Source organism: Herpailurus yagouaroundi, unplaced genomic scaffold (genome assembly GCF_014898765.1).
Source record: "Herpailurus yagouaroundi ecotype Mexico unplaced genomic scaffold, PumYag 189, whole genome shotgun sequence".
NCBI lineage: Eukaryota > Metazoa > Chordata > Mammalia > Carnivora > Felidae > Herpailurus > Herpailurus yagouaroundi.
Genome location: NW_024412420.1, coordinates 15,744,988 through 15,769,546, shown reverse-complemented (window position 1 = coordinate 15,769,546; position 24,559 = coordinate 15,744,988). Strand labels below are relative to the sequence as shown.

Sequence of the window (24,559 nt, the reverse complement as noted above, 5' to 3'; positions counted from 1 at the left end):
AGTCAGGGGAGGCAGCCAGTGAACCCTCATCAGCGGGTGGGCGTTTTCCTTAGGGGCGGAGCTTCGAGGGGGCGAGAGGCGTGGCTTGGCTGTCAGGTCCCTTCGCCTTTTGTTCGGTTACTGAGTTGCTGCCTTGGCCAGAGTCCGGAGCAGCCGCCGCCCGAGCGCGCCGAGCTCAGTTCGCTGCCCGCGCCGGCTCCCAGCCCGGCCCGACCCCTACCCAGCCCGGCCAGGCTCCACACGCAGGTGCGGACGATCGGGGCAGGGATCGCTGGGGCGAGGGAAGGGCGGCAAGCGGCCGAGAGGCCGATCCCCGCCGTCACGGGGCAGGTGAGGGCGCGAGCCGGGGAGCGCCACCCTGCACCGGCGGCAGGGGGCGCGCTGGGACCCTTGGGCGCGGCCACTTAGGGGGCGCGAGGTTCGGGCCGATTGCGCTGGGGGCTGCGTGAGCTGGAGATCTGAGAAGGGCGGGGAGGGATGAGCGCAGGTGGCTGTGGGGTCGCGCCTGACCTGGGGCTCGTGGAGCTCGCCCGACGCCGCGTCCCCGACTCTCGCCCCGACGCTGGCGAGGGAGACTTTGCCCTGCTCATCTGTGTCCCAGGGCTCACTCTGTAGTCAGGAATGCACAGTTCGGGAAACTTGCTGCCGCTTGTGTCTTTGGGGCCACTCTCACCCCACCTCACGCGTCATCCTCGCTTTCCCTCCCTCTCTACTCCCCCAGGCCTGGGTGGGGCCCTATTGTCTGCGCCCGGCTTGCCCAACTGTGGGGGCCGAGAGCACATTTTCCCAGCGACGCGGGCCCCACCTGCGGAGCAGGTGAGCACACGGAGTCCAGAGGCCCTGCCCTCCAGCTCCCGGGCCTCGTCGGTACTGTACCTGCGGCGACTCCCTCCGCCCCGGTGGGTGCCGTGTTAGGGCTGCGCCGGCGGAGGTGAGATGCGATGACAGCGGGACTGGCGCGGGGCCCGGCTCCGCGCCCAGCTGGTGTCTGGCACCCGTGGCTCGGACTGGGGTCTGGGCGGAGGGGTCGTGCATGGCTGGAAAATTCACTGGCCCAGTTTCCAGTAGCTGCTGCTTCCAGAGTGTGATAGGGGAACGGGACTACTCTTCTTCTCTAACCTCTTATTGTCGAAACAAATCACCCCAAACAAACTTTCCAGGAGGAAGTATTCACGGCGGCTTTCACTGCGGGGTTTCCTGCCTCCTTGTTCCAGGGCTTTCCCCGGGCTTAGGGGGTCCGTCTTGGGGCAAGGCCTCCTCTCCCAGCTGGCCAAGCTGAACCGGGGCTGGTGTCTGCGCTCTGACCCTGTCTTCCCTGCCCCCACATCCATCCTGTTTGCTGGGCCCCTGGGGCCCGAGGGGGCAGTGGGGGAGGGGGGCAAAGGGGAAGCAGCTTCTTCCTTCTCTTCCTGTCTCCGGGGACCACCACACCCCCTCGCTTGAGGCCGGCGCCAGTGGCTTTCTCCCCAGCTTTGCCCCCCTCCCCAGGAATGGGGGTGGGGCAGGGCAGGGCCAAATTGACGAGGGTGGGGGGAGCGATTGTTCTAGCCTTTTTTTCCTCTACCCCATCCCCCCACGTTATATAGCTGGCTGGGTTTTGAGGCGGAAGAGTGTGGAGCTTGGGGCTTGGTTTCCATTTGATTTCTGGATTTTGAAGGTGCATTCCTTCTGGAGGCTTTTGCAGTCCGTTCCCCAACCATTCCTTCCTGAGAGAGCTGCGTGGGGAAAGTGGGACAGGAGGAAGGTCTGGGGGCAGGGGGAGGTTTCAGGAGAGCAACATGAGCACAGGCCCTCACCCTGGTTTCCTGAGAACCCCTTCCCTGGGCAGAGCTGGAGATCACCAGGCTTTCAGCACTGGTTTTTAAAAATCTAAAGTGTGGTCTTTTTGTAGGGATTTGGATGCCAGCCTCCTGGGGAACAGAGGGGAAATACAAAAAGCCAGACTCTCCCTTGGTCCTGGGGTGAAGGGAGTATTGGGGGGAATCAGGGCTGCTTCGCCTAACTCCTTTGGGAAGACCTACCACCTCTCTGGTGGTTGTAGTTGGGGCAGTGGGAAGGGGTCAGACCAGCCCCCATAGAATGCCCTGGGTTAGGGGGAGGTGGAGGAGGGAACCCATTCTTTTGCTCTAGTGGGTAGTGTACCTCTGGGGAACCACAAGGAGATGGAATTTGGGCAAAAATAACCTGTTTTCCCTCTTCTGTGGGCCAAAGTGGAGGAGGGGCAGGCATTATAATTACATCGGTTAAATGATTAGTTTAGCTAATCTGGTTTGTGGCTGTGATGAAAAGATAATACTGAGGAGGTATCTCTAGGGGTACCTGGTGGAAACTGGTGATTCACTGGATGGGAGGTAGAGGGGGGAAAAGGTAGGGCCCAATTAGTCATTTTTTTTTTAATGTTTATTTATTTTTGAGAGAGAGAGAAAGGATGAGTGAGAAAGGAGCAGAGAGAGAGAGGGAGACAGAATCCAAAGCAGGCTCCAGGCTCTGAGCTGTCAGCACAGAGCCCGACATTGGGGCTTGAACTCACCAACTGTGAGATCATGACCTGAGACGAAGTCCAAGGCTTAACCCCCTGCGCCCCCCCGCCGCGCCCCCCCCCCGCCCCCTCCAGTTAGTAATTTCTTGCTAGATCAAGCCCTAGCTTGGGTGACAGGAGCCTTCTCTACCCAGCCCCAGCCCCGCCCCCATCTCCAGCCCTCTGTAACCTCTGTTTGGGCTTCGGGGCTGTGTGTAGGAAGGATTCCCTCCCGGGGCAGGTACTGATGAGGGGTTGCGGAGAGGATCCACCTGAGAATGAGACAGAGTGATTGTCCATGGACAGTTGGGAAGATGTCACAGTAGGGCGTTTCTGAGCGCAGTGATTTGGGCGTGGACTGAGCTGGGTTTGAATCCCAGCTCTGTCACTCATTAACCTGTGTGGTGTTGGTCAAGTCACTTCATCTCTCTGAGCCTCAGTGATCTCTGCAAAATGGGAATAATCAACCCAATAAGTACTTGATAAATGGTGGCTAAAAAAGTAAGGGAGGACTTTACAGATACCAAGCACTTTCATCAACTGTTCTCACTTCATGACTATCCCTAGAGGCAGGTATCATTATCCTATTCAGCAGATGAGGAAATTGAAACTCAGGGAAGTTAAGTAACTTGCTCAAGGTTGCATAGCGAGACCCAAGCAGGGCCAAGACTAGCCTTTGGATCCTCTGGTTCCAAGCCCAGATCTCATCCTGCTGTATCGCCCCACTACAGCCCTGGGATGAATCTGTGATCTCTCTTTGAGAGCCTCTGCTTGGGAGTTTGGGGAGAGGAGAATTCTGAATGACCCAGGAAGGTATGTGTGGGTGGTGAAGGTGGGGGCAGGTTGGTCAGGAGGGGGTGACTCATGTCCTAGCCTCCAGACCTCTGAAACCTCCCTGGCTTGGGTTTTAGTTCCTGGGGGAGGGGGCTATCTCCCCAAGGCCAGGGGCAGTGGCCATGTCTGGAAGAGGCTGGTGGGGGAGAGAGGAGGCAGGGGTCAAAATTGCTGCTGCCTCCGGGCTTGTGCTGGGCCAGACCCTGGGCTGTCCTGGGTTTGTCCCTGTAGAGGAAGTGGGGCTTCCTGCTTTGCTGGGGGCTGGGCCTGTGCCAAGATAAGGGGGGGGAGGGCTGGTCCCTGGAGAGTAGACAGAAATGAGAGTCAGATTTAGGACTGGGCCACGTCCTGCAGGATTGTACCAGTCCGTGCTGCCAGGCTGCTCTGGGGCCAGGCGACTGAGGGGCCAGGCGGGCCTTTCTGATGATGGGAGTGGGGTCAGCCAGAGCCTTTGTCCCTGAGGGAGGCACTGGTGTCACGGTCCTCTCAGAGCTACCTGGTTCCTGGCACCTCTGCCCACTGGGCACCTGACACCAGGATGGGCCTGGGAAATGGGGCCTCCATCTGTGTGGGTGCAGCCTGGGCTCCAATGTCATCAGCACTGGGCTTCTGGATCCCTTGAGGTCCAGAGGGGACCCAAGACATGGTGATTATTGATCCTGGAGAATGGAAGGCTGAGGGCACTTGATGTGACCGAGAAGGAAAGAAAATGATCTCAGCCCCGGCTGATGCTATAAAGGGGGTGCCAGGCTTGCAGTTTTCCATCACCCCTGGGGACACGAGCAATTGGGACTGATGCTCTTAGGGATGGAGTGGAGGCTAGACAAGAGGAAGGACTTCTTGTCTGTTAGAGATGAGGTCTTGCATTGCTGAGTGACAGAGAGCAATGAAAGATCAGAATAGACTCTTCTCTGAGGAGGATGAAGCAGGGCTCTGTCTACGGGAGCTGGAGGGGGGCCATCCTGCCCAGGAGAGAGGGCAGGCAGGAGTCAGTACCTCTGGTGCCAGTCTGAGGTCTGCAGGGGTCCCTGGGGAAACTCCTAGTCTGGTGTCTTTGGGGAGAAGAGAGTTCTGGCAGTGAGAGGGACAGGTATCCATGAGCCGGCCGGCCCTGTGACTCCTGTGAAGAGAAAGAGAAGTGTGGCTGGGCCAGGTCACCCGGGTTTGTGTCCCTGCAAGTGACATTTTGAGGCCTCTCTCTTGGGACACGGTTGAATCTGGTGGAGGTCTGGGGGCATGGACTGCCTCAGTTTCTAGCAACTTCCTTGGCCAGGCCTGAAGAGAAAGCTCTTTGCTCAGCCTCCTGGCACCTCAGCCTTTGGGGGACCTCAGGGCAGGAAGCTCAGCTTTCTGTGACCCGCAGAGTATGGGTTTAACAGGTCTGCGTCCCTTCCCCGCTGTGGGGACACTGGACTGAGTGGCAGGCCTGGACAGGGACAGGGAGAGTTGGGATGACACTGGGCAATCAGTCTGCTTCTTATTTGGGGGTGAGGAGGAATTTGGTCCATGTGAATCCTCCTCCCTCTTGATTGAAAAAGTAATATCTGATCATTGTGAAAAACAATTGGAAAGTTTAGAAAAGTTTACAAAAGAAGAAAAAGAAAATCACCCATGATCCCACCGCTAACATTTCTTTCCTTTCTCTTTTTCTTAGCATCCTCTCCTTTCTTAGCCTTGATCTTGATGATCTCATGCTCTGACTACAATAACAAATTTTTAACCAAACCTCCTTCCGAATCCTAGTTTTCTCCAGCAAATGCAGAACAGGGAACTAATAGTGGGTTTTTTCCTGTACTTCTTGGAGAAGGTTGGGGGCGGGGGCAGCGGGGGGGGGGGGCAGATCCTCACAGAATGAAACCCTGGGGACCCACCCCCTAAGGAGAGGATACCAGCTGGGGTCAGGGCTGCCCGAGTCCCCCCATGAGGGCACTTGTGTGCCGTACGGTCCCTGGCGCAGGTCCACCCTTGGCTATTTTCTGAGGCTGGGTGAAGTATTTTTCCATTCCCAGGAGCCCCGGTTTGGGGTCATCCGCTGGTTTAGGTTTTTGTCCTCAGAGGGTCACCAGCAGAGACCGGAGCCCCAGCTGGAGCCCTCTCCAGGGGGGGAGCCCGGAGGTTCCCAGGGCCAAGCCACCTGGCCCCGCATTTCCCTCTCCTCCAAGTTCCCTTCATTTCCCCACCCTGGTTTGTTTGCTTTGGGAAGGAGCCCAGAAGGAAGAAAACAAACAGCGGCCAGGACGGTCTGACCTGAGCCTCCCCCACCCCCAGCCAGTCCTGGGCAGCAGCTTGGGCTGTCCTCCAGACTGGAAGTGAGGGTTTTCCTCTGGAAGCATCCGGGAGGATGGTCTCCTCTGTCTTGTCCTGTCCCCAGGGCCCTGGCCATAGGTGGCACCCATTTCGGTCTCTGCCAGCTTGGGATGACCATTCTGAAAGGAGAGACCGCAGTCTCTGTTAAGGAACCTCTAGTCTGGTGGGGTGTTTCCTCCTGGAGCCCCTAGTCTGAGGGGAGAGGCCTAGTTGAGAAGTCCCAGCCCGATGAGGTAGACAGGGCTCACAAGGGAAGCAGTCGTGTCTGTCTCTGGCCTTTTCTGGGGTCTGCTTCTGTCTGCTTGGGATGGCTGGTCAAATCTCTGCTGGAGTCAGAGACAGTGAGGAAGGGTGGGGGCTGTGACCCTGCTCAGCCCAGCCTCTCCTGGGGCTGCTATGTGGGGAATGTCCAGGCCTCACTGGCTTCACCGCCCCTGGCTGCAGGAAGCAGCACATGTGACTGGGGAGAGGGGAGAGGGCAGAGCAGTGTCTCCACCTGGCCTCCTCTCCCAGACCGGATATAACTCCTCCTACCCAGCCCCCCAACCCCACCCCGGGGGCTCTGGCTTAGGGTTGGGAGGCAGATCTCCCTGGGTCCTGGCTCCCAGGTCCCCAAAAGCAGGCCCGACTCTGCTGGCCTCCTCCTCTGCCATTTCTTTGCTTTGCTAATAGAAGAAGGCTTCCCTGGGTCTTGACCGCCAACAGAGGGCTTCCATGGTCACGGCTGTGTTAGATCCACGATCCACATACGGTCTGAAGAAAGGGGCGGCTTGATCATCTCTACTTTGCAGATGAGGAATATGAGGCTTAAGGAAACCGGGCAACTTGCCCATGGGCACACAGCCAGATGGATGGATCCCCTTCCCTGACTCACATGCTCTCCTGCCCTACCCATAGCCCCCTTCCTCTGTCACTGTCTGAGCCCGTGATCGGAGTTTGCATGGATGCTGGCCCCTGGCCCAAGGAGCTTCTGGAGGGCTCTGCCTGCACTTCTAGCTCCCTCGTGCAGTGTGTCTAAGCCTGCTTCCAGCACGCTTCTTGGGCGGCCCATTCCTATCCTCGTTCCCAGGTCTTTTAGTGACACTTGGCATCCTGCAGCCCAGCCCAGCCCAACCCCGATGGCGGTGCTGGTGGTGGCAGGGGCCTGAGGTAGCTCTGGTGGCAGTTTTTTGTTTTCAAATTTTCTTTAAAGATTTTTTAAAAGAGGTTTCTTTCTCTTTTGTTTTTTTTAATGATTATTTTTGAGAGAGAGAGTGCAAGCAGGGGAGGGGCAGAGAGAAAGGGGGACCGAGGATCCAAAGAGGGCTCTGCACTGTCAGCATAGAGCCCGATGCAGGGCCTGAAGTCACGAACTGTGAGATCATGACCTGAGCCAGAGTCAGATGCTCAACTAACTGAGCCCCCCTGACACCCCTAAAAGATTTTATTTGTAAGCAATCTCTACACCCTAAGTGGGGCTCGAACCCTCAACCCTGAGATCAAGAGTCGCATGCTCCACTGAAAGCCAGCCAGGTGCCCCGGTGGCAGTTATTTATTTTTATTTTTATTTGTGTTTTTACTTTTTAACATTTATTTATTTTTGGGGAGACAGTGTGAGTGGGGGAGGGGCAGAGAGAGAAGGAGTCACAGCTTCCTGCCTTGGCAGGAATCAGGCTCTGAGCTGTTAGCACAGAGCCCAACAGGGGGCTCCAACTCTGGAACTGTGAGATCATGCCGCTGGCAGTTGTTTTTAATGCCCGGACTGGACCACACTCTGCCGGGACTGGGACCGTGTTGGACTTAGAGTGCCTACTGCTGGCCTGCTGGGTTGGCCATGCTGGGGAGGAAGCAGGAATGAAGGGCAGGGTGTGTCCAAAGCTTGCTTGCAGATTCCTACCCTGCGTAGACCAGTGGAGGGAGGCTCCTTTGCACTCCCCATCCAGGGCCCAGGCTTCTCTTCCTGCCCCTTGTACTGTCCCCCACCCCACCCTGTGACCTCTGAGCCGGCTTCTCGGCCTCCTGTGTGGCCAACAATAGATCGTGCTGCTCAACAAAGGCCCCCCATGCAACTCAGAAAACCGCCCTGTGCCTGGCGCTGCCCATCTCTGGCCTGAGTGCGTGGGCAGGGCCATGTCTGTCTCACCCACTTCCACCCTGGCTCTGTCCAGGGGCATTGTGGCGGGTCTCACTCCAGGTCCAGGGTGGAGAGGGGTGACACCAGGCTGGGTGCGGCCCCCTCCGCCCTGGGAACTGCCAAAGCGGCACTTTTGCTTCTTGTGGGAGAATTCCTCCGCCTCTCCTGGGAGTCGGTGAGGAGAAAGGTGGGGCGGGTTGACTGTCCTGCCCGGAGTAGCTCTCTCTCCCCGGATCCTTTCCTCCAGAAGAGTTCTGAACTGTGTTCCGACTCACCTTGCCCACCCTCTCGGCCTTCTCGTTGGTCGTGGGAAGCGGGGTCCCTTATGCCCAGAATCCTAGGGATCATCGTTCCTCCCAGATCAGCTGGGCCGCCTTCTCTTCTACACCTGGGCCTGGCTGCCCCCCCTTGACTGCAGGGTGTCCCTCTTTCCCCAGGTCCCTTGTTAGGAGTGAGGGGAGCTGCCCTGTTTAGTGGGCTGGCTGGTGTGCAGTGAGGCAGGCCTGGATTTGAGCGGAACACTGCCATTTTCTCAGTGTGGTGCCTTAGTCTTCTCAGCTGGAAATTGGGAATAATAAAATGCCTGCCCGGTAGCCTTGAGGCAAGCATGAGACTCATTTGATAGTAAAAGCAGCTGAGTGTCCCCTCCCCCATGGATCCTTTGACCTCCATGTGGCCCCTCTCTGGCCCTGGGCAGCTGCCCAGCCCTCAGCTTCTCTTGGCTCCAAGCCTGAGCTGGGAGGGGTGGTGAGAGGCCTGCTGGCAAAACGCCCCACCTATGGCCAGCCTTGACTTTGGTGGTCCCGGTGGATATGGGGGTGGCGAGGGAAGGGTGTTTGATTCCTGAGGTTCAGGGTGAGGCCCGCGACCCCCTGCCTGGGCCCAGAAGCTGCAGGGGTAGGCTGCGATCTCTGCTGGGGACGGGCTCTTTCTGGCTCAGATGGGGTATTCTTCCTGATCAGGACTGGAGATTTCCAGTTTGTCCGGAGCAGATCCGACGGAGGTTCAGTGCCCAGATGTCCGCTCAGCCCTCTGCCCCCGCGTGGTGGCATTTACAGGGTTAACGCAACTGCATATCCTGATACAGTTTCACCTTCTTTCTGCAGAGCTTGGATGTCCCCTGCCCCCTCCCTGGAGGTTTCTCCTCCCCATGGCGGCTCAGTGACAAGCTTGCTCCTCCAAACTTCTCTCTTCTTTCTGTCTCCCACCCCGGAAGGCAGGAGTGCTGGGCGGTGTGTGTGTGTGGTTAGGGTGGGGGCGGGGGAGGGGGCTCCTCCTGAAATAGCCACACTTGGCCGAGGCCTGGGAAGCAGCTGGGTGCATCTGGTGGCACGGAGCCTGCTGTCTGGTGTTCTGGGCCTGCTTCTGTTTGTCAGCTCGAAACTCTGAGTCACTCGGGGTGAAGGGAGGAGAGGAGGAGGCGGCTGGGAGCTGGGCTGGCTCCTGCCTCTGCCTGCTCCAGGTGCGCTCACAGGCAGGGAAGGAGCCCATGTCGCCATAAAAGGCAGGGAGGCCCGAAGGCTCAGTCAGCCTCCTCCTCCAGGTAGCGCTGGGAGGACGTATCCCTGGTGATCTTTGTTCCTAGGGAGGGGTCAGGCTAAACCAGCTGAACCACCCTTGGCCTCACCCGGTCCCCCATCACGACGGGACCATGGGTTTGAGGTGCTGAGTACTGTCCACTGTCATGGGTGGACTGGCCCGTGGTCTGCTTGCTGTCTGAGGCCACACTGTGTGTGCAAAGGCCACAGACTTGGGGGTCACTCAGGCCCGTGCCTGGTCCCAGCTCTGCCATTTCTCCACTCTGCCACCTCACCTGGGGAGCCTCAGTTTCCCCGTGTGTAAATGGGGCGGGGGCAGAGCATATGCTTCAAAACCCGCTTGTGGGGCTGAGGCATCAGTGAAAGCTTTGGCACAAGGCCGGCCCTCAACCAGAGCACGCCTTGCCTCGCCTCTCCTCCCGAATCAGCTCCCAAGGCAGGGAAGGCAAGTGGGCCAAGTGGGAATTCACCACCCTGGAACAGAGTAGGGCCAGCGATTCATTAACCTCAAGGGTCCCCAAGTCCCTGCAAAGAGCAGGAGGGGTGCCTAAAAAGCAGTGACCCCCTCCTGAGGCCTGCCCCACCCCTCATCTCTAGCCTGGGTTCTAGGAAGACTAGAAATGGGAAAACATCCCTGAGGGAGAGGAAGCCCTGATACATGGCCGTGGCCGCCAACACGGAGCACCTACTACGTGCCAGGCACCAGGCTGGGTCCTTCACCAATCTGGGCCTCCCAGCAACCTGCGAGGGAGGTGCTGTTACCCCATTTTGCAAACGAGGGCTGGGCTCTGCGGAGAGGTGAATTGGTATGTGGCTGTTATTTGAACCGGTCAGTGGGGCACGGAATTCTGGAAAAGCCTGGCGGGAACTGGGGTGCTGGAGAGACAGGGGTCTCAGGGCTCGGGCCTCTGGGATCACTTGTGATCCTGCCCCATCTTCAGGACAGATCCTGAGACCCCAGAGTCTCCAAGGGAGCCTTGGACTTCTCCCAGCAGCCTCCGGGGCTCTCCAGAGAAACCTGTCTGACTGCTTCCCTGCCCCCCCCAGTTTCCTGTCCAATGCTCAGAGTGCAGCTGCCTCACCACAGACTTTCCCAGGGAGCCCCAGTGCGTGGGGCTGGGTCTGCAGAACCCCAGAAGCTGCCGGAGGCCCCGAGTGCCTCCTGCTCTGGGAGCATTGGGCAGGGGCGGCAGGGTGAGCCTGCCGAGCGCTGGGTTGTGGTAACTGCTCTTACTGCCCCACTCCCCGTGGGGTTCGCTGCACCCTCGGCTGGAGGTCAGAGGTCGAAGCCCAGGACTCACACCTGGGTATCCTACCGTGGGCAGTCCCTCCCTGGGCCTGCGGATGGGCTGAAGCTGGGGGCTGGGCCAGATGATGGGATGCCTCACGCGAGCCAGCTGATTTCCTGCCCCTCCTTTGTGTCCCCAGCAGCCACCATGGAGGTGATGAACCTGATCGAACAACCCATCAAGGTGACTGAGTGGCAACAGACATACACCTATGACTCTGGCATCCACTCGGGGGCCAACACCTGTGTGCCCTCGGTCAGTAGCAAGGGCATCATGGAGGAGGATGAGGCCTGCGGGCGCCAGTACACGCTCAAGAAGACCACCACCTACACTCAGGTGCCCCAGAGCCAAGGTCAGGATCCCTGGGGACTATTTCATGGAAACTATTACATTGAAATATCTCAGCAGAAAACCAGCCTGGACACTGGAGGGAAGTCAGGGCCAAAGGAGACAGACTTTAGGGGGCCTCCCCTCTGAGGGAGGAGGCACAGCTACTTCAGGGTGCCCCCATCTGAGAGGGAGGCAGATTCCTATTCCTTGGACTTCTAGTACAGAGGGGGAAGCATAGACTCTGCCCACCTGTGTGGTCCCTGCCCTCAGTGAACTTCCAGTATAACGAGGAGGCATCACTGTTGCCCTCAGGGGACCCCTGCACTATAGGGGAAGATGGTCCTTTTGTTCCAGGAGCCTCAAGTCTGATGCAGAGACAGGACTCCTGGTGGGACTAGGAGGAGACCTGTAGATAGGCTGAAGCCAGGTGGGGGGGTGACAACCTGGCTTCTGGCTCTGAGCTCTGGGGCTTAGGAGTGGGGATGCACACCAGCCAGGGTACAAGCCTCTCTCGGGGAGAGGAGTATCTGAGCCCTAGGACTGCTGTCTGCAGCTGCCGCAGGGCTCCGAACATTGAGTGGGATGAGCTGTGGGAGCTGGGGAAGGTGTGGGGTGGGCCGTGTGGGTGGAGCTCAGCCCCTGCCCCTGGGGGTCTCCTCCCTGACAGCAGGCTTGGCAGGGCTGGCCCCGGGCGTCCTGTTGACAGCTACAAGTACAGCACCGAGGTGGGAAAGCCCAGCGGTGTCTCCTTCCCCCACTAACTGGGGGATGGAGCCTCTGCCTGTCTCCCCCCAGGGCATTGGGACACTTGCCAGGGTAGGGCTGCCTGGGGAGCGTGGGCACCTATCCGTGGGACTCCTGGACCCACCCAGGGATGGATGGAACCTGCAGTCTGAGCTGAGAACCCACCTCCTGCTTTCTGAAACCCACAGTCCCGACTTTCCCTCTGATCTGCTGTGTGATACTGGCTGGCCCTCTGGGCCTCTATTTGCTAGCCTATGTAATGGGAGAGTTGCCTCCTTTAGAGATGATGAGGATATAATCAGAGTCATGAGATATCAGACTTGAAAGGAGACTAGGTTGTCTCATGCTACCCCAACCTGATTGTTAAGGGAGGGGCCTTGGGTTGGGGTTTGGGCTCTGGAGTCAGGCTGTCTGAGTTCACACCCCAGCTTGGGCTCCTATAAGCGCTCTGTGCCTCAGTTTCCCCATCTGTAAAGTAGAGATAATAATAGTACTTATCTTGTAGGGTTATGGTGGGACTAACTGAGAAAATAGAAGGAAAGCATTTAATTCACAGCTAAGCACATAGCAAATACTCCAAAAATGTTAATTATTCCTATGAATAGTAATATTCGCTCACAGTTTTGTAGTGACATTTGCACTACATCTTTTCTTTGCAGAGCAGTTTACAACCATTATCTCACTTAATTCCCATAAGAATTCCCTGTGATGGACAGAACAGGTGGCACCCCATTTTACAGCTGATGTAACTGAGGCGATGGTGACCTCCCCTCTGTTAGAGGCAGGACTGCGAGTGGTGTCCTGGGGCTTTGGTCGGCGGGGGGGGGGGGGGGAGCGAGGCCACAGAACCCAGGTGGGCTGTCCGCAAGGCCTGCCCTGCTCCCCAGTGTCCCCCCACCCAACCCACCTCCCGCAGCTCAGTCCCTGCCCGTTGGCCCCCAGGAGACCTGGAGTACCAGATGTCCACGACGGCCAGAGCCAAGCGGGTGCGGGAGGCCATGTGTCCTGGCGTGACAGGTGAAGACAGCTCACTGCTGCTGGCCACCCAGGTGGAGGGGCAGGCCACCAACCTGCAGCGGCTGGCCGAGCCGTCCCAGCTGCTCAAGTCAGCCATCGTGCATCTCATCAACTACCAGGACGACGCCGAGCTGGCCACCCGGGCCCTGCCCGAACTCACCAAACTGCTCAACGATGAGGACCCGGTCCGTGAGGGGCCTGGCCAGGGTGGGGGCAGGGCAGAGAGGGGGGTAAAGGTCAGGTGTCTGCAGGGGATGGCCCTACCTGGGGCCCCATCAGTGGGGAAAGACTGACCCGGGTCCCTCCGAGCTCTGTGGAGGGGTCACCTGGCCCCTCCATCTCCAGTGTCAGCCAGCCCGGCCCGTCTGCTCACTTTTTCCCATCCTTCCTTCTACCGCTCAGGTGGTAGTGACCAAGGCAGCCATGATCGTGAACCAGCTGTCCAAGAAAGAGGCGTCGCGGCGGGCGCTGATGGGCTCACCCCAGCTGGTGGCAGCCGTGGTGCGTACGATGCAGAACACCAGTGACCTGGACACGGCTCGCTGCACCACGAGCATCCTGCATAACCTCTCCCACCACCGCGAGGGGCTCCTTGCCATCTTCAAGTCAGGTGGCATCCCTGCCCTGGTCCGCATGCTCAGGTGACTGCCCCTGCTTGCTGTGGGATACTGGGGCTTTCCTCTCCCTTTCATACATTTACTGAAGCCCTTCTATGTGCCAGGTAGAGAACCATGCCCAGTCCTGGTGCTCAGCTACTCACAGCCCAGCAGGGGAGGCAGGCATGTAACTGGCACATTAGTTATTAGGATACAGTATAGGCTAGGGCAGAGGTCTGTCCAGGATTTCTCAGAGCCATGAGACACTGTGCACTTTAGCAGCAGGGGGTTGACAGATGAGTGGGGCTTGGCCTGTGTAGGTGAAGGGAAGGCCATTCCAGGCAGAAGGAACAGCATGTGCAAAGTCCCTTGCCACCTTTCTCTTTCCCATCCTGTTAATATTGATTGGCCTTTTTCCTTATCTCCATCCTGGGCCGTGAGTTCCTTGAGGTTGGAGATACTCTGACCACCCCCCCCACCCCCCCCACTTTGCAGGACCTCTCTAGCACACGGCCTCCCATATAGTAGTTAGTAGAGACAGATGTCCAGGGGACCTCCTAGGCACTCAGCACTGGGCTAGGAGCCCAGAAGCAGGAAGAGTTGTGGTCTCCCAGTGGGGAGAGGGACGGTACTGTGTGCTCCATGCATAAGAGTGGGGCTGGGCTCAGGGGACAATGAGATTCTAGTAAAGGGCTATGTCTACAGGGGTGTTGGTAAGGGGAGGGCTTCCTGGGGGAGGTTAGCTTGCATTTATGCCAGGGACCCGACTCCTGTTAACCCCCTGCCCACCCTCGCAGCTCCCCCGTGGAGTCGGTCCTGTTCTATGCCATCACCACGCTGCACAACCTGCTGCTCTACCAGGAGGGCGCCAAGATGGCGGTGCGCCTGGCAGACGGGCTGCAGAAGATGGTGCCCCTGCTTAACAAGAACAACCCCAAGTTCCTGGCCATCACCACCGACTGCCTGCAGCTCCTGGCCTACGGCAACCAGGAGAGCAAGGTGGGCTGCGCCCCGCCCCCAGCCGAGAGCCGCAGCCTTCCCGCGCATCGCCTTCTGTCCCGCTGCAGCTTCCGGCCACTGCCCCCTCACCATTTTTAGGTTAAATACATGAGTACATGCAGCTGTACATGTTTCATTATGTAACTGAAATATTCTGAGGATTAGGAAAAGGAAAGGAAAAAAGGCACCGTCCTCACACAGCCACTGCTGTCTCCGCGTGCTTCCTGCAGTGCTGTCCTGTGGGCATATTTGTCCGTGGTTGTAGTCATGGCAAATGTGCAACTTTGCATCTGTTTCCTACGTTTTCTTTTTTGTTTCTTGTTGCTGTATCATCCTCAAAACCACCCTCTGTAGGGGTAAATGGCATCTCATTAAGTGGAGGCCCGAGACTTTTTTCTGAGGGCATTTAGATTGCTCTCAATTTTCCACCCTTATAAACAGTGCTGTAATGAACATCTTTGGGCACACAGCTTTTCCCAGGGAATAGAAAATTTTTTCATCAGTGGGGCGAAGGATTTTTAATATTTCTGAGCTTTTACCCAGATTTCCAGATCGTTTTCCGAAAGGATTGTATTATTTACAATGTCATTGTTGGTGGTGTATGTTAGTACCATTTCACCTCATCCTTGTCAGCATTGTGTATTATCCTTTTTTCAAAATTTTGGATTTCTTTGCCAGTCACAAAAGCTATTCGGGTTTTGGCTGAAGCGCAGTGATGACAGCTCTGTCACCCCCAATCCTTTCCTTGTTCCTTGTCGTATTTCCTGTCTGTCTCACACTTGTTCTCCACTGTCTCCCCCGCCACCCCAGCTCATCATCCTAGCCAACGGAGGACCCCAGGCCCTCGTGCAGATCATGCGCAACTACAGTTATGAGAAGCTGCTCTGGACTACCAGCCGCGTGCTCAAGGTGCTGTCTGTGTGTCCCAGCAATAAGCCCGCCATTGTGGAGGCTGGTGAGTATGGCCCTTGTGGCCAGGAGGGGCGGGGTGAAGGCCTTGTCCAGCAGCCAGGCTTGGCCAGCCATGCTCCCCGTGGCTGACATGCCCCCTGTTCCGTGCCCCAGGTGGGATGCAGGCCCTGGGCAAACACCTGACAAGCAACAGCCCCCGCCTCGTACAGAACTGCCTCTGGACCCTGCGTAATCTCTCGGACGTGGCCACCAAACAGGTGAGGGAGGCGTTCGGGCCTGGGTCCACCTCTTCAGCCACCTTGTCCTCCCCTCTTGCCACATGCACGCTCCTGTCTGGGAGTCTGACCTCAGGAGCCGTGGGAGGCCTGAGGCCTCTCAATCTTGCCCTGTTGTGGCTGAGGCTGGAAATACCCTGCAGACCCTCATCCCTTTAGCTTAAGGTTCTAATCACTGTTAAAGATTCAGGAAGGAGAGGTGCCTGGTGGCTCAGTCAGTTAAGCGTCTGACTTCAGCTCAGGTCATGATCTCGAGGTTCGTGAGTTTGAGCCTTGCATTGGGCTCTGTGCTGACAGCTCAAAGCCTGGAGCCTTGTCTGAATTCTGCGTCTCCCTTTCTCTCTGCCCCTCCCCTGCTCGCATTCTGTCTCTGTCTCTGTCTCTCTCTTTCTCTCAAAAATGAATAAACATTTTAAAAAATTAAAAAAAAAAAAGATTCAGGAAGGAGAATAGATGAAGGCACTGATGTTCCTAAGCCACACGTTCCCAGATGGTACCAGGGGAATAGTTTTGACCTAGACCCGGTGGCGAGGAACAGTAATACACCAAGAGACAGCTTGGGGCCTCTGCTGGCTAAAAACACAACTTAAAGAAAAATGCAGTTTTAGGACAAGACTCCTGGTCTCCCTTTCCAACATGACTACCGTTCCCTCATCCGTAGGCTGTTTATTCAGCTCTGGCCACTTGCTGGACTCTGCTAGGCACTTGTGAACATTGGCTCGCTTATGTCTTTCAACAACTGGAGGTGGAATGTGGGACCCAGTTGGTTAGGTGAAGAAACAGAGTCCCAGGGAGTTACATGATGGCCCTCGCTCACAGCTAGTAGATTGGCCGAGATGGGATTTGAACCCAGAACTGTCATCCCAGAGCCTGGGGGCCTTCTGTTCACAAGGCCCATGTGGCTCCGCTGGGAGAGGTGCGGCTTCTGGGGCAGGAATGTTTCCTGAAAGTGGATTTGGTCTGGGGACCGCTGAGGGGGCAGCAGCAAAGGCCCAGAAAGATGAGAAGCCGGGAAAAATGGGTCAGCTGGGCCACCAAGGCATGTGGCCTCCTCAACAACTTCCTCCTGGCCCTGCCTGGCTCTGAGGATGCAGAGAGGGGCAGGAGGGGGGTGGAGGGAAGAGCACGAACTTGGAGTCAGGCCTGGCTTTGGAGCTGGCCCGCCGGCGGTGGGTCTGTGCGCAAGCCCCTCAACTGCCCTGATAGTACCACCTCCCGTGGGGTGTCGGCAGAATCACAGGGATGAAGATTCCTGGGCACGCAGGCAGGACCCAGTGGCTGTCAGCTGGGTGGGCTTCAGACCGTGAGTTCATCTTGCTGCCCTCGGACGTATTTGGGAAAGACTTCTGGGAGCGGGGGATCCCCCCTCACTCTCCACTGCCTCCCCCACAACCCGCAGGAGGGCCTGGAGAGCGTGCTGAAGATACTGGTGAACCAGCTGAGCGTGGATGACGTCAATGTCCTCACCTGCGCCACGGGCACGCTGTCCAACCTGACGTGCAACAACAGCAAGAACAAGACGCTGGTGACCCAGAACAGCGGTGTGGAGGCTCTCATCCACGCCATCCTGCGTGCCGGCGACAAGGACGACATCACAGAGCCTGCGGTCTGCGCCCTGCGCCACCTCACCAGCCGTCACCCGGAGGCCGAGATGGCCCAGAACTCCGTGCGCCTCAACTACGGCATCCCGGCCATCGTCAAGCTGCTCAACCAGCCCAACCAGTGGCCGCTGGTCAAGGTACCTATTGTGGCCGCCGTGGGGGCCGGGCGAGGGGAAGGAGCTCTCTGCCGTCGGGATTAGGTGCCGAATCAGTGCAGGCAAAGCCGCTCTAATGGGCCCTGAGTCCATAGGCTGGGGTGGCCGCCAGACGCTGCATTTCTAACGCGTTCCCAGGCAATGTTGCTGGTCCGCGGGGCGCGTGGCTTCGGCTCACAGTTTGGAACTTGATCACGTTGCCACGTCTAGGTACAAGGAAGCTGGCAAAGCCTCATGTGTCCTGAAGGCCTTGTGTCCCGCTACAACTCAGAAGGGATACTAAAAAGACAAAAACCAGAAAGGGTTCTGGCGGGGGGGCGGGGGGGGGGGACACTTAGTGTCTGCCATAGGGATTAAGGGCGTGAAGGGGTGCAGCCTTCTCTGTAGGTTGCTGCCCGGGTAGAGGAGGGCCAGCTGGCAGGGACTCCCACTGGCGAAATTGTAGACAGTTTTGACAGTACAGATAAGAAGGCCTCTAAGGAGTTGCACACTGAATTTTTAAAATCCATAGTGAGAAAAAAAGCAGTAGTGTGTGGCCCCTCCCGCGGGTTGGTCCCTGCTGCGAGCCCGAGGTGGGGGGAGGGTCTGACTTAGCAGCTAAGTGGCAGAGTGACCTTGGCAGGTCATCTACCTTGTGCTGACGTCCCCAGCTCTCGTGATTTTTGTCCCCGCTCTCTTGGCTGCTTGTTTTGAGAGTCAGATGAGATGAGAGCTTGCTTTCCCGAGGGACCCTGGGAGGCCAGAGTGGCCCCTGGGAGACGGGCGCCCTGGGGAGGAGGCTTCTTCCCAGAGCGGCCTCACTGAGGATTGATCACAATACGAGTGTCACTAAAGCAGGAAGCTTGGGGGTCAACCAAGCAGGGTTTGGGAATTACTGGGAAAGGGGTAAGACTCTGGCGTCTGGGGGAGAAGGGGTACTGAGAGAAGGGGCAAGGGTGAGAGTCAGGGCCTGGGGCTGGTAGCATGTTCTGGAATGGAGTTTCATTTTAGCAGGAGTTAGATAGGAGCACCCACCGATCCTACGGAATGAGGGACATGGGCTGGGAGTGGTCTCGTGGTCTGGCAAATGGAGACGACAAGGGAAGGAGGAGACGGTGCTGGGAAATTGGGATTCTCCAGATGCCCAAGAAATGTCCCCGATTGTTGTCCTTTTTGCTTGTCAGGCAACCATCGGCCTGATCAGGAATCTGGCCCTGTGTCCAGCCAACCATGCCCCTCTGCAGGAGGCGGCGGTCATTCCCCGCCTCGTGCAGTTGCTGGTCAAGGCTCACCAGGATGCCCAGCGCCACGTGGCTGCAGGCACACAGCAGCCATACACGGTCAGTCCCCGGGGGTCAGAGTGGCCTTTTTGTGAATGTGTGTGCACGTGTGTGTAATTGGGGAGGCAGGTTGTGGTGGATGCACACTGTGAGGACCAGTGAGGTTTGTCAGATCGTCACGGTGGGGGCGTGCGGCCACGTCCAAGGGCCATCTGTCGCAATGTCCCACCGCCTCCTCTTATACAGGACGGCGTGAGGATGGAGGAGATTGTGGAGGGCTGTGCCGGAGCCCTGCACATCCTCGCCCGGGACCCTATGAACCGCATGGAGATCTTCCGACTGAACACCATCCCCCTGTTTGTGCAGGTGAGTCTGGGGCAGGCAGGCAGGAGAACTCCCTCCAGTCCCCGCGCATCCCCGTTGCTGAAAGGGGAGCTTGGCAGCCTCTCTGGGCCAGGCGTCAAGAGGTGTTTGGAGGAGTTTGGAGGAAAGTGGCCATGCCAGGAGTGACCACTTAGCAAATCCCTGCATAGGAACGGCTTTCCGAACTCAAAAGCAAGGGAAGAGATCACAAGTGAAAAAAAATAGCTTAAGATTCAACCACATAGCCACTAAAATCATCTATATGTCAGAAACAGCCTAAAAAGCATTAAAAAGTCGACACCAGGGGTGCCTGGGTGGCTCAGTCAGTTAAGCATCTGACTCAGTTTCGGCTCAGATCACGATCTCACCGTTTGTGAGTTCAAGCTATGTGTCAGGCTCTGTGCTGACAACACAGAGCCTGCTTGGGATTCTCTCCCTCTCTCTCTCTCAACTGTATCTCCCCCACTCATGCACGCGCACGCGCACACACACACACACACACACACACACACACACACACACAGTCTCTCTCTCTCTCTCTCTCTCTCTCTCTCTCTCTCTCTCAAAATAAATAAACTTAAAAATTCTCTCTCTCCCTCTGCCCCTCTCCCCCACTCATACTCTTTTTCAAAATAAAAGAATAAGATAAATAATAAATAAAATAAAAAAAATAAAAATAAAAAAATCAACAGCAAACTGGGAAAATGTTTCCAGGTATCACAATAGACAAGAGTCTAATATCCTTCATATAAAAGAGCTCATTAATACTAGACCCCAGGGGTTAGATGGGCAGAGGCAGAAGCAGTTCCCAGGTGGCTCATAAACAGTGCCCAACCCCAGGAGTTTAAAGAAGAGAAGCTCACATTCCCAGTGAGATCCTATTTTCCACTATCAAAATGGCAAAGGCAAAAAAATGGGAGTGCCCTGTGCTGGCAAAGATGTGATGAAATAGGCAGTCCCATATCCTGCTGGTGAGGAGAGAAGATGATAAAACCTCTCCAGCAGGCAGTTCTACAATCTATATAGAGAGCCTGAAAATATTCATATCCTTTGACTAAGTAGTACAAGTCTTATGAGATAATTATTTATTAATTTAAAATGTGGCAGAAATGTATACCTATAGCCAACAATCGCAATGTTACTTATAAGAATTGAAAACAAAATGAATGTCCAATGATAAGGGAATGGTTTAAAAAAGAATGGCCATTATATCATATGGCCATATATAGCGATGTTAATGAATTTTTGCTTTTGAAATTTTCCCATTTATTTATTTATTTATTTAATTTACTTTTAAACGTTTATTTTTGAGAGAGAGAGAGAGAGAGAGAGAGAGAGAGAGAGAGAGAGAGAGCACGTGTGTGACCAGGGGAGGGGCAGAGAGAGAGGGAGACACAGAATCCAAAGCAGGCTCCAAGATCTGAGCTGTCAGCGCAGATCCCAACCTGGGGCTCAAAGCCACAAAGTGTGAGATCCTGACCTGAGCCAAAGTTGGATGCTTAATCGACTGAGCCACCCAGGCTCCCTGAGAAATTTTTTCCCTTTAGAGTTCAGAGTGAGGGATTGGCACTGTTGTGACCTCCTATTGTGACCAATGGGTTTTTTTTGTTTTTGTTTTTGTTATTGTTTTGCTTTTTAGCATTACTCTTTTTCTCTTATCAATATGAGCTCATAGATTTCTAGGAAATGGTTAGGAAAATGCCTTATGCTACAATGTTAGGTAAAAAAAAAAAAAACCCCAAACAAATAGGAATCAAAGTATCAAAATACACGCTATGGGGGGAGGGGGGGCGTGCCTGGCTGGTTCTGTTGGTGGGGCATGAGACTCTTGATCTCCGGGTTGTGAGTTTGAGCCCCACGTTGGGTGTAGAGATTACTTAAAAACAAAATCTTAGGGGTGCCTTGGTGGTCCAGTCAGTTAAGCCTCCGACTTCGGCTCAGATAATGATCTCACGGCTGGGGAGTTCGAGATCCACGTCAGGCTCTGTGCTGACCGCTCAGAGCCTGGAGCCTGCTTCAGATTCTGTGTCTCCCTCTCTCTCTCTGCCCCTCCCCCGCTCACACACACATACTCTCTCTCTCTCTCTCTCTCTCTCTCTCTCTCTCTCTCTCTCTCAGATAAATAAACATCCAAAATGTTTATAGATCAAATTTTATAGATAATGAGGTGCCTGGGTGACTCCGTCAGTTAAGCATTTGACTCGGGTTCGGCTTGGGTCGTGATCTCCCAGTTCATGGGTTTGAGCCCCATATGGGGCTCTTTGCTGACAGTGCGGAACCTGCTTGGGATTTTCTCTCTCTCTCTGTCTCTGCCCCTCCCCTGCTCATGTGCACATGTGTACACGCTCTCTCTCTCTGTCTTAAAATGAATAAATAAACTTAAAAAATTATAGATAAGGGGCGCCTGGGTGGCGCCGTCGGTTAAGCGTCCGACTTCAGCCAGGTCACGATCTCGCGGTCCGCGAGTTCGAGCCCCGCGTCGGGCTCTGGGCTGATGGCTCGGAGCCTGGAGCCTGTTTCCGATTCTGTGTCTCCCTCTCTCTCTGCCCCTCCCCCGTTCATGCTCTGTCTCTCTCTGTCCCCAAAATAAATGAACGTTGAAAAAAAAAATTAAAAAAAAATTATAGATAAAAAAACAGGACTATGATAAAAATCTGATGGAAACATGCCAGTGTATTAAGAGAGGCTGTATGTGGGTGGGGAATCATGGCTGGCTTTCCTTCTGTTTCTTTATACCTTTCTTAGACTTTCTACCCTTTCTAGTATGAGCCTGTGTTAAGTCCAGAAAAGGGAGGCAGAGATGGACAGGGCTGGGAGGCAGGCTGCCCTCCTGCCTGCCTTACCCCTCATCCACCTCCACCCCTTCCCCACCCTGCATGCCCTCTCCCCAGCTCCTGTACTCATCAGTGGAGAACATCCAGCGTGTAGCCGCCGGGGTGCTGTGTGAGCTGGCCCAGGACAAGGAGGCCGCTGATGCCATTGATGCCGAGGGGGCCTCGTCCCCGCTCATGGAGCTACTGCACTCTCGCAACGAGGGCACAGGTGAGGGGCTGTGCTGTGGGCGAGGGGGTAACAGAGGAGGGCTGAGTGTTAGTCCTCCAGCCAGAGTGGAGGCAGACACCTGAACTGGTCTTTCCTCTCCTCTCTGCTCAGCCACCTATGCTGCCGCTGTCCTGTTCCGCATCTCGGAGGACAAGAACCCAGATTACCGTAAGCGTGTGTCTGTGGAGCTCACCAACTCCCTCTTCAAGCATGACCCAGCTGCCTGGGAGGCCGTGAGTATCCTGGGTTGGACTGTGACGTCTGGTTGTGCAAGTTGCACACTGCACAAAGACAGCACTTTTAAGGGGGCTCCTGTCATACTGTCTACCTCATAGATTTTTATTTTGTAATTATTTCTTTAAATTTTTTAATTAAAATTTTTATTTTATTTTATTTTTTTGAGAGAGAGAGGGAGTGCATGTGAATATGCGCACAAGTGGGAGAGGGGCAGAGGGAGAGGGAGAGAGAAAATCTTAAGCAGGTTCCATCCGTGCTCAGTGTGGATCTCCAGGCAGGGCTCGATCTCATCACCATGAGATCCTGACCTGAGCCGAAATCAACAGGCAGACACTTAACCAACTGAGCCACCCAGGCACCCTCATTTTTATTTTTATAATTGGATCATCCACGGCAATTTCTAGCAGACGGAAGTAATAGGTTGAACTGTCTTTCTGATTTTGACCTGCCAGAATTCTAAGCATTTGAGGCAGGGTCCCTTTTTCTAACTTGCATGGAGGTGCTCTATAGGCTAGCGGCTGCCCTGATCCCGGGTCCACTCCCGTCCCCAGGGCTGCTCTAGTTCTGTGGGTGCCACCAAGCATGAATGGTGGGACCTTCCACGCTCGGGAGGTGCCTGACGGGAGGGGTCCTCGGAGGCACTGAATAACCGCATTCCATCCTCTGTTCTTTCAAGGGGTCTTTGTTTTCTCCCGGCCCCCTTTGGCCCCCTTTTCTAGAAGCACCTCCAGCCGCCCACCCCCAGCCCAGAGCCTACATTTCCCACCCTTCTCCCTTCCCTCAATGTTTCTCTGTCTCTTTCCTTAGGCCCAGAGCATGATCCCCATCAATGAACCCTATGCAGATGGTAAGTGTGTGCAGAGTTCCTCAGGGACCCCCAAGAGCCCGGGGCGTGGGGCGTCTGTGGGGGTGAGCGAAGGGGGCATTGTGTCCCCGGTGGCAGACACCATATAGAATCCACAGATATCCCCGCGGAGGTCCCCTGATGTGGGAGTTTGAGGACGGGGTCAGGCCCACGGCAGATGGATGGAGGGCTGTCCAGCAGGGTGGTCTACACACTTTAGAAGGTCCTCCTTCCTTCTCCTCCCCCCCCAGACATGGATGCCACCTACCGCCCCATGTACTCGAGTGATGTGCCCCTGGACCCTCTGGACATGCACATGGACATGGACGGAGACTATCCCATCGACACCTACAGCGACGGCCTGAGGCCCCCCTACCCTGCGGCGGACCACATGCTGGCCTAGCTGGCTCCTTTCCAGTACGGTGCCCTCTGTCGTGCCTGCAGGCTGTGGAGACACGCTTCCCCCCCCCCACCCCCTGCTGGAACCTGCTTCTCATGGAAGAGGCCCTCTCATGTTTCCTTAGAACCTTTGGCACTTTTGTGGGGGGCAATGAGTGCGGGTCCCTTGCTGTCGAGCACCCGCCAAGGAAGGTGTCTGTGGCCCACCTTACTCTCTTATCTTGAGGGGGTGGGGAGTCCTGCCCCTTTGTGGGTAGTGGGTGGGTGACCTGGCGGGGGGGACGAGCTCCTAGGGGACAGAGGCCTGCCCTGACCTCTCCGTGTCTGCCTCACCCCCCAGGTGCGGTTCCTCATCTGAGAGGCTCTCCGTGCAGGCGATGGGGCGGGACAGAAAAGTGCCTGAGCCCAGGGGAGCGGGGCTGCGACTTCTCGCCGAACCCCACGCCTCCAGAGGTCCTCTGTAGCGTCTTTCTTGGGATGGTGATCTGCTCCTGCTTTTCTGTCCTGGGCCGTGGGTCCAGGGCCCAACACCCCCTCCCCACCTCTGTGGCTCCGGAACTAAAGCTTTAGACTCAATCACCTGCTCTCTTCCCCCGCCTGGCAATCACCCCCCGACCCCCACTCCCACCCCCCAGCCCAGGCGGCTTGACTCCAGCAGCCTGGGCCCCACAGAGCTTTGGTTCCTCCCCCGGGCCTGATTCTCTCACCGAACTCCAGCCGACCGACTGTTCCGAGCCCCTGGGGTGTCCAGGACCCAGGTTCAAGGCCCCAAATCCCAGAATCCAAAGCTTGTCTTGAAAAGTTCAGGGACCGACAAGGAGATGGGATGGAGACGCGGAGAGTGAGTCCCCCCACTCCAGGACACTGCCTGCTCCTCTCTCCAGGACACTCAACCGGACCTGGCCCCTTCCTGGGAGCTCTGGGGACAGCTCCCTGGCACCCCATCCCGCCCCGTCCCACCCACTCCACCGCCCTAGCTGACTCCTGAGAAGTGCTCTTGGCTGACCCCTCTGGTGTGCGGTGAGGGGCTTTCTCTTCCCCTTCCTGTTTCGAACCCACCACCACCTCCTGCACGTGAGTGTGGGGGGCTGGGGGAGGTCCCAGCGGAGAGTTTTATTATTATCGCTTTATGTTTTTGGTTATTGGTTTTTTTTTTTTTTTTTTTTTTTTGTATAGACCAAAGCAAA

The 24,559-nt window shown here is 56.3% G+C and overlaps 1 protein-coding gene across 3 annotated transcripts; it reads left to right on the top strand.

Moving 5' to 3' along the window:
* Positions 1–106: 106 nt before the first annotated feature.
* JUP (junction plakoglobin) lies at positions 107–24,559 on the top strand. 3 transcript variants are annotated; one of them, XM_040497541.1, is made up of 15 exons: positions 107–246; positions 10,742–10,951; positions 12,616–12,875; positions 13,093–13,331; positions 14,084–14,285; positions 15,096–15,240; positions 15,351–15,454; positions 16,872–17,210; positions 18,392–18,547; positions 18,734–18,853; positions 21,742–21,892; positions 22,004–22,125; positions 22,937–22,976; positions 23,225–23,390; positions 23,713–24,559. In XM_040497541.1, the coding sequence occupies exons 2-14, from the start codon at positions 10,747–10,749 to the stop codon at positions 23,374–23,376; spliced, it is 2,235 nt and encodes a 744-aa protein (XP_040353475.1). In that variant the 5' UTR covers positions 107–246; positions 10,742–10,746; the 3' UTR covers positions 23,377–23,390; positions 23,713–24,559. The 3 variants fall into 3 exon arrangements, with proteins under 3 accessions (XP_040353475.1, XP_040353474.1, XP_040353476.1); XM_040497540.1 differs by having other exon boundaries at positions 10,739–10,951; XM_040497542.1 differs by lacking the exon at positions 107–246 and adding an exon at positions 300–330 and having other exon boundaries at positions 10,739–10,951.